General features: G+C 41.6%; 1 protein-coding gene across 1 annotated transcript; it reads left to right on the top strand.

The window, feature by feature from the left end:
- The first annotated feature begins 2,632 nt into the window (after positions 1 to 2,632).
- On the top strand, positions 2,633 to 8,202 carry LOC132244219 (olfactory receptor 10A7-like). Its single transcript, XM_059715359.1, has 2 exons — positions 2,633 to 2,771; positions 5,388 to 8,202. The coding sequence occupies exon 2, from the start codon at positions 5,388 to 5,390 to the stop codon at positions 6,348 to 6,350; it is 963 nt and encodes a 320-aa protein (XP_059571342.1). The 5' UTR covers positions 2,633 to 2,771; the 3' UTR covers positions 6,351 to 8,202.
- Positions 8,203 to 9,431: the final 1,229 nt, after the last annotated feature.

Below are 9,431 nucleotides of genomic sequence, written 5' to 3'. Positions count from 1 at the left end.
GAAAAAGAGGCCTTAAGAGCCAACCCAAAGGGAGTGATTGAATAGGTGTTAGGCACAGAAATGTATTTTCTGAACATCTTACTTGACATTCCCAGATCACACACACTTTCATGAAATAGGATAAAGATGAATAGACTGTATTGGCATAATGGATCTTTCTGATTTTAATCAGTCCAATTTGTCAAAGTCAGGCCCCATTTAGAAAAAGAACCTTAATGTAATAGCACAAGGTACCGTACACTTACATCCTGAGCCAACAACAGTTTGGTTACTGTGACAAGTCACTCAGAAGGGGGCAGGCAAGCAGCAGAGCAGCCTGCAGAGGGCTGCACTCCCAATCAGGAGTCACATGGCCAGCAGAAGCCTTCCTGATTGGGGAAAGGGCACAGCTGTGAGTGATAAGAACAGGCCCTGAGCAGTGGAGCCAGCAGTTTAATGCAAGCAGCCAGAGGGGGAACATTGCCTGGCTGGAGCTGCTGCTCACGTAACATCTCAGAGGTACAGGGAAGGAGCTATGGAGATGGGGGAGGATCCTGATCCTGAGGCATGACCTAAAATTACACCCTGCTGGGGCTGGATGAGGCAATGGGGCTGCCAGTTGTGGAGCAGTCCTCAAGAAATGCCATGTTTGTGCCTCCATGGTATGTTTGTAAACAAATTAGGGCCTTAAGTGGGAAACCAGAATCTAGGAGTGGAATTATATTTCTTCCTAGTGATCTACATGGCATTTTCGCATGTACACATGTGTAAAGTAATGCATCCAGGAATAGAATTGCTACCCATGTAAGTGACTATGTATGACTGTACCAGCAACAATGGGAGGTGGATGGACAAGGGCTGCCCCATTTCTTAGCTACAACAGTTGAACACCTAGTGCACTAAGCATATAGGGGGACTCCTGCCACCCACTCACGCAGTGGATTTGAACCTGAATCTCTCTGATGTTCCTCAAAACCCATTAACCACCTTGTCACAGACCAGACAATATCCAAGCCTCTCTCCACCATTCCTGTGAAAGCTGAGCATTTCCCAGTTGCATTTTATATAGTCATTTGGGGGTACAAAAAGGATGGAGAGCAATGCAGGAAGAAAGTTTCTCACTCCAAGTTGGAACCAAGGGCCCCTCCTTTTCAGGCCAGCAGCCATGTGCCTGAACAACACACCCTCTGATCTGTGGCATTCTTCCTGGCCCCACAAATCTCCCCTCACAGCTTCCCAAGGATAAGGTTTTAAAGAAGTGCTGTAGAGGAGCGTAGCTTCAGCACCTACACAAGTTGCCTTAGATGCACTTGTTGCTAACACATGGAAAGGCCCTCCTCTTCATTCTGACAGTGGCTGGTTTGGGGCTGACTATATTCTGGGGTCTTGGATCATGCTACACATCCAGAAAAGGTACACATGTTTGGCTGGGCATGTGTGAAGCTAGTGTAGAGCCTACTGTGCATTCCCAGTCCGTACATGGATGTGGATGTGCACACTATACAGCCACACGGATGAGAAGTAGAATGGCTACCAGTGTTAAGAGCCCAAAATGCCTTAACTGACCAAAAAACTACTTCAGTGACCACAGGGGAATAGAATCCCACCCTAATTCCTCCTGTCTTACCTACTATCATATCTCTTCTGGGCATGAGAAGAAGCTGAATTTTAGATATCAAATTAGTTTTTGTAAGAAAACATAGGTTCCCACAGTAGTGGATCCCTAACATAGGCCGGGATAATATCGCTGGTGATGATCCTGTTCTGAGCAGGGTCTGTACTAGATGACCTCCTGAGGTCCCTCCCAAGCTTAATTTTCTACGATTCTGTGGCCTACAGAGTTTTCCATATGGGAATCCCTGCCTCTGCATTAGGCAGCTATATTCCACTTCAATCCCAATTTGGAGCTTAAATTCTTATGTGATCTCACTCTAAGCACTTAATAAATACTGAAAAAGATCTCTAGGTTTATTCCACTGTATTTTCACTATATATGTTTTCATAAGAAATTAGGTGAAATTCTAGCAGTAAACTACTTTATGAACTTTAAAAAACAAATGAATAGGTTTGCATGCAGAAATGGAAGTATAACTATAGAAAGAACAAAGATAGGAGGAGGAGAGAAAGTTTTCTTGTTGACTTCCAAGGGGACAAAATCAAGAAAGAAAAGTAGTTGGAGATGGACAGGAAGAGACATCTAACAAATGCAACTGTAATTAGTATGCTAACAAATGTACTCAGGAGACATAGGGCTCTGATGAGCAAGAGGGCTTCTGTGTCCCAACCTTTAAAATTGCAGAATGTATTTATTGACATTGTCAACAAGTGAGTATTACTAGGACCAAGATTTCATTCTCACTTAGGTCAGTCATATAGTTCTTACTACTGACATCATCTTAATCTCATTACTAGCCATACGTTACATCTCGTTGTTGGGCTGGGCTCGAAGTTATGAAATTTCTTCAACTAAGAGTGATCAGCCACATCGAACTGAACATGTAAATGGAGCATATTTGTCCAGTCAAATTTTGGTGCCAAGTGCTATTAAGTAGTTTAGAGCACGATTCAAATTTACCTGCTGGAAGTGCAGGGAAGTAATCAGGAGTTTAAATATTCACCTCCCTGCTAGTAGTCAGACACTTAAGGACCACAGTCAAGTGTTTGGGACTTTGCCTTTTTTTAGTGTGTATGCTTTTTTTTTCTTTAAAAAGAAACAAGTCAAGGAAACGGAGACAGCTGCCTTCAATACCTGGATTCTTGGAATAAGTGACATCTTCTTTAGACTTCAAAAGGTAGGTAAAGAACTTCTCACAGCTATCGGATAGAAATGTTGTTTCCTAGCTATCAGGCAGATAGCATAAAAGAACAGAAGATAAATGAACAAATACATTTCTTATACAATTCCTAGGATAACATGTAAGATTGAACAAATCTATTTTTTCTTTAGTTTTCTAAGATTTAAAATAGTGGTTGTGCTTAAATAAGTTTATTAGTAACTGGGTGCTTTTGCACGTTGTTATAGTTTTGTGTAAACCAACAAAGGGTACTCCTGGTTAATCAATACAGTGAGTAAGAATCAAAAGAGTGGTATTTTACAAAGTACACAAACACCCTTTGCTTTGGTGCTTCAAAGTCAATTTATGTCTTCTGATTCTTCAAATCCTTTGTGAGGGATTGGCAATAACTTCATTAGTATTGTAGTAGGGATGGGTTCATTATCTTTATACATGAAGATAGAGTTAATTAGATGAGCAACTCATATCATATTTTCAGAATTATTTAAGTAGATCTTTTTGAAACAAATAGAATTAGGACCCAGAACAGAAAAAGGGACTTAGCTATCTAAACCAGGACTAAAATCCAGGAATCTAGGATTATCCCCTGAGGCCTCCCAGTTGCATATGAGGCTTTTTTCATTCTGGCCCCATGAATTTGCTTTCTTTTCTGTGTAGTGACCCAGGTTTAATAGGACAGCTTTCCCTCCTTAATTTAGAAAGACAAATATTCCTTCTAGTAACAGGATCTGCAACAAGACCTGAACGTCCACCTAAATGTGTTGACTTTGAAATCCAGGCCTAATTGTCATGTGTTCTTCACGAGGGAAATTCTCTCTCTCTAAAAGAACTGCTATTCAGTCAATCCAGTCATCACAGCTAAAGAGGAAATGCTGTGTCGTGATAGCTGCACATCAGAGGATAAAGCCAGAGGGGTTTTCTGTTTGTTTTGTTTTCATCCCCACCCCCGTCTTCTGGAGTTAGCTTTGATGGGTATCTGCATGCTCAGTTCTGAAGAATGAGCCCCAATGTCTGTTGTAATCATGGTACAGAGCGCCAGTGCATCGGCACAAGTTCACGTTGACACAATGGACCAGGTATTCTTCTATTTCATTCTTAGCAACCCAGAATGTCTTTATATTATTTCCTGGTCATCTAAATGGCCATTTTTGGGTATCTGTAGGGGTTCTTGACACTAATTCTATTCCCGGATGAGTAACTCTGCACATGTGGATGATACGGGAAGAATGGAGTGCCATCCCCTGTGTGATACAATTCTACCTTTGTTGAATCCCCGAAGAAAAGAATTCTTACTGAAAAAGTTGTGTGGGTCCTCCTCCCTTTTTCTTCTTTTTGTGACTCAGGTTCATTTATGTTTTCTTCAAGGTCTTCAAAAGAATGTAATAGGATTGCACTTGGGAACCTAACTACCACTTAGGCATCAAATATATGAGCTAAGAAATAGTCTAATATCTTCCAGACCTCCACCAGGGGTGCTGTGTTGATTTCCTGCCCTACAGCTAACCCAAGACTATTTCCTCCACTGAATTACATTATCAACTTTATTTAAATTGCCATAAATCAGATGTTATTTCATAGTAGTCAAATGCCTGGTTCTGATTTTACCCTGAAGTAAATCAGGAGAGACCTAACTAAAGTTAAAGTATAGCTTGTTTTATTAAGTTCAATTCAATGTGTCAGTGAAGACTTGGTTTCCATGCAGAACATTGTCAAAATAGAGTAAGCGGAGTCTAATAATACTTTGTTGCAAAAGAGTTCAGAATCTTGCTCTCCCCCCGCCCCCACCCAAGATTTTCATCTTTATCCTATTTCATGAAAGTGTGTGTGATCTGGGAATGTCAAGTAAGATGTTCAGAAAATACATTTCTGTGCCTAACACCTATTCAATCACTCCCTTTGGGTTGGTTCTTAATGCCTCTTTTTCCCTTTAAAAATCTCCCCCTTGATTCCTATTGACGTGTCTACACATCGCCTTACGGTGACATTGTTACTGTACCATGATGTAGTACTTCTTTTTGGTGGTTGCTACATCACCATAGCATGTCGTACATTGACAGAGCATCGCTATGGTGATGTAGGGCGACTCATAGATGTGCCCTATAGAAGCATGACCAGGTCCTTCAGCAGTTCTGGTTATCCATTACTTGTGTGTCCAAAGCTACTGAAATGTATAAAAGTGTTTTAAGAAGGTTGGGCAGCCAGGTCCAAATTAAAAAAAAAAAAAAAAAGAAATTAAAAGCTACTTTAATCACATTTCAGTCATAATTGATGCACCTTTCCTCTAATAATGTATAGGTCAGGATAGGTGTGGTTAAATATCCATGTACGTGCAAAATCTTATTTTTTTTTTAAGTGCAGATAAATACAGATACACACACATACAATTACATGCATATGCATACCCGTACCCCTATAAATGAACTGTTTGAGGAGTGAAATAGATAAGAGGTTTCTAAAACAAGTATCCATTAACTGAAAATAAGGCCACTGTTTCTCAACATTTCCTATATTGGCCTCCTAAATGTGAGGCACCATATAACCAATGTAGGTTATTTCCAAATACCTTTATAGGTGTATGCAAATAGACTTTTTATAGTTTCATTCTCTTTTCAGATGGCGCACACTGAGGAAATGCGATGGGGGAACCAAACCACCGTAACCAAATTCATCCTTGTGGGGTTCTCAAATCTCCCACACCTGCAAGGCCTACTGTTCTCTGCGGTTCTGTTCCTGTACTTAGTGACAGTGACTGGGAACATCCTCATCATCCTCATCGTCACAGAGGACTCTGCCCTCCACTCCCCCATGTACTTCTTCCTCAAAAACTTATCCTTCTTTGAGATCTGCTTTACCTTAGTCACAGTGCCCAAGATGCTGGTCAACCTCCTGGCTGACGACAAGAGCATCTCGTTTTTTGGATGCGCGCTCCAGATGTTCTTCTTCTTCTTCTTTTGCTGTTCGGAGTGCTTTCTCCTGGCAGCCATGTCCTATGACCGCTACGTGGCCATTTGCAACCCACTGTGCTACACCACTGTCATGAATCAGCAGGTCTGTTGGAGGATGGTGGGAGGGGTTTGTATGCTTGGAATCCCTGTTGCCCTGCTTCAAGCAGCTTGGCTTTTTAACTTGCCTTTCTGTGGTCCCAATGTGGTCAACCATTTCTTTTGTGATGTACCACCAGTTCTGAAACTGGTTTGTGCTGACACCTCTCTTTACGAGATGCAGGCCATGGCTTCCACCCTTCTGTTCCTCATACTCCCATTCATGCTAATCCTGATCTCCTACATCCGCATCACCATTACTATTCTGAAGATGAAGTCAGCTGAGGGCAAGCGCAAAGCCTTCTCCACTTGTTCCTCGCACCTCATTGTGGTGACATTGTTCTACGGGAGTGGCAGCCTGATGTATCTACGGCCCAAGTCCAAATACTCACCGGATGTAAAGAAGTTCCTGTCTTTGTTCTATACAGTCATCACACCCATGCTGAACCCCATCATCTATAGCCTGAGGAATAATGAGGTGAAGTTAGCTCTGAGGAGGATGCTGGAGCGGAAGGTATTCTCATGGAAACGGTAAATGAGATTTGTAGGATGTTTTTGCAAAATGGTGACTTCTCCATGATCCTGAAAACTTTCTTATGAGGAGAAACTCCTGCAGACATCCATACAAAGGGATATTGTATTCTCGAAGACTGATCTAATAAAGGGGCTATTTGAAGGATTATTTTCAAATGATGATGTACTTTGAATAGAATTCAGTATATCTGCTTGCAGTCATGGGTCCTCTGCAGGTTTACCATTTTATTTTGGGAATGTCATGTAGGCTGCTATTTGCAAAGAACCTAAATAGTTTAGGTCCTGAAATCCCACAGGTTTTCAATTGAGCAGTGTATTTTGTTTCCTCTGGCTTCTTGAATATCTGTGGCTAGAAATTCATGTTGATGAAATACATGGATAAGCTCTGCCATGACACAGCATGTCATGGTCCAACTTCTTCCTTTTGCATAACGCGTGTTACTTCTTGGCTCACTCTGGAGGGTGTGGCACAAGGGGTAATGTGATCTCCCCAGTTTCTCTGCTCAGTCAGATCTGTCTCCAGGACTGTTTGGGTACTTAAAAGCCCTTCCCCACTCAGCCAGACCTGAATCTACATGATCAGAGGATGGGTCTGGATGAGTGGCAAACCCTGACTTCCCTGCTTTCAGAGGGGCACCCCAAGGTTCCTCAGGGTGTCTCTTTGTAAGTGAGGAAAGCATAAAGGTGCTCCAGGGTTTGGGGGGGGGACTAACTGGAGGGGTAGGATAGAGCAGGTAGCCCAGGCTGCTTGTACTCTTCCGCCACAGAGAAAATAGACATATGTTGCAATAAAGGAGCAGAGTTTATTACTACCTTTTGTTACATCACTTATTTTTCTTTCACATGAGACAGCAGAGATTATCAACATGCATTTGATCAAGATCTGTGCCACTGTTAATTTTTTTTTTTTTAGTTTGAAGATGAAAATAGTATATAATTTCAGTTATCATAACTTTTTGGAATATATTTTCTAACTTTTTCCCTTGAAAAATACTGTTTTTAGTTGAACATTTATGTATGCTTTCACTTTAAAATAATAAGAGAGCTCATATTTTAAACCCCAATTGGAGAGTTGTGAGGTCTGTAAATATGACATTAAAATATAAGGAAAGGGAATACTTTATATTACAGTCTCTTTTTATTTCTCTTCAAAACCCCAATTATTTCCAAACTCTGCTTGTTTTTATTCATTCTTACTAGTTTTGTAGAATTAAGAGCTGTGTTATAGGGGCATATTTTCAATACTAAGCTAATCTAAAAAAAATAAAATAAAATAAACCCTTTGGACTAAACCTTTTTTTTTTTTTATCAAAATGAAAATATTTCAAATAAATGTGTTTTGTTTTGTTTTTTAATTTGGTGGGAGAAAATATATTTAACTTCCGTGCTATTGGTTGAGCTAACAAGTCTTCCCTGACATTAGATTTTTAAAAATATAAACATAAATTAACAATTCAAAAATCCTGTCCATTCATTTTACTCTGCCGTCCTCAGCTTCAGGCTATCGAGTACTTTCTATTCGGGGGTGGGAAGCACAGAAGTTCTTCAAAAAATGGTTCCATGGAGGAAAAGAATTCACTACACATCCAAGGCTTAAATATAGGGCACCCAACCACTTCTCTGAAATGGGCATTTGCCAGTTAAAATGAAAGAAGAAGAAAGGAAAAAGAAGATATAGTAAGAAGAATGGAGACCCTAGCTGCAGAGGAAGTGTGTCTAAATGTAAATGGAGGGATTTATGTAATATCTGTTTTGAAACCTTAGGCATTACCTAAATAAAAGTGTAAAAATGTTACTCTAAGGCGTAGTACTTTGGAGGAAGAGATTATCAATAAATCCCTGCTTCAACTTGCTGTAAGTTGCTCATGTGCCCATACAAGGGAAGACCAATGAACTTTAATTAGTGAGGGGGAGGGGGCAGGGGGGAGTACTGGTCCAAATCAGCTTCAGGTCATAGGCTTTTTCCCTCCTGCACCTGGTCTGCACTAGTTTTCAGACAGAGGACCTCTCTCTCAGCCAGGTGTCATTGACGTAGTCAAAAGCAACAGATCAGTCCAGGGGAAATGGTCCAGGGGAGGGGCTGTCCCTGACTGTGCAGGGCTGTGTAGAGCCAGAGGTGCAGGGGTGGTGCAGGCAAGGGGAATCTGGGAGCATGCAGGCAGGAGAAACTCTCTCTACTATGACTGCTGCCACTGCTACGCCACCACTGCTCCCCATCTTATCAGGCCAAGATGGCATCGAGCCAAGAGTGCAGGGACAATCTGGGTGGTGGGGGTGGGAGGCAATCCAAGTTGGGCAGAGGGCGACCTTCTCCCAGCCTATGCTATGGTTAGACAGCTGGCAAGTGGGGCAAGCATGGAGCAGCCTTAGAGCCCCTAGCCATGCCCTTGTTCACTATCCTCGCTACAGGTCTTAAGAGTGCCTGTCAGAGAAGGTATTGCCCCTTAATTGCCACTGCTTGCTAGCACATGCTAACCTTCGTATCATCTAGGGGCATCCTTACACAATAATTTTGGGCAGCTCCTGGAGCTTTTAATCCCTGTATTGCCAACATTAACATGTTGACACTGGCTTTACCTTTCTTCCCTGAAGATGGGGAGCAGGTTGAAACTAGTTATAAACACTGGTTATATGGCTGAAAGTTACACCACTCCAGGAAAGGATTATCTCTGATCCATGTTACACTACGGCAGGGGTATCCAAACTTTTTGAATGTGGGGCCGGATCACAAACTTTTTATCACCCAGCGGGCCGGTGAGCCATATTCAAAGACCTCACAGGAAGTGGTATCACATCAGAAAGTCATGTCTCATGACCTTTGACACCAATGAAGTTGCAGGAAGTGACAATCAAATAGGTCTGGAAATGTGGTTTAAAATCCAAAATAAAAACAATATAAAAGCAAGAATGAACTAATACCAAACACTTGACTAAAATAAACACTTTCACTTCTACTCACTTCTCAAAGAATGAAAGTAGCATAATGCAAGTCGACAGATCAAATCTAATCGTCTAATCATGCACAGCTGGGGCAGTCCCATGCTGCGTAGCCCTCGGGGCAGTGGCAGCAGGACCCAGCTCT

Source organism: Alligator mississippiensis, chromosome 11 (assembly GCF_030867095.1).
Source record: "Alligator mississippiensis isolate rAllMis1 chromosome 11, rAllMis1, whole genome shotgun sequence".
NCBI classification, from domain to species: Eukaryota; Metazoa; Chordata; order Crocodylia; family Alligatoridae; genus Alligator; species Alligator mississippiensis.
The sequence above is the reverse complement of the archived record's forward strand: the minus strand, read 5'-3'. Positions and strand labels throughout refer to the sequence as shown.

Excerpts from the sequence above, each read along its gene's own strand:
- LOC132244219 (XM_059715359.1), top strand. The coding sequence starts at position 5,388 with ATGGCGCACACTGAGGAAATGCGATGGGGGAACCAAACCACCGTAACC.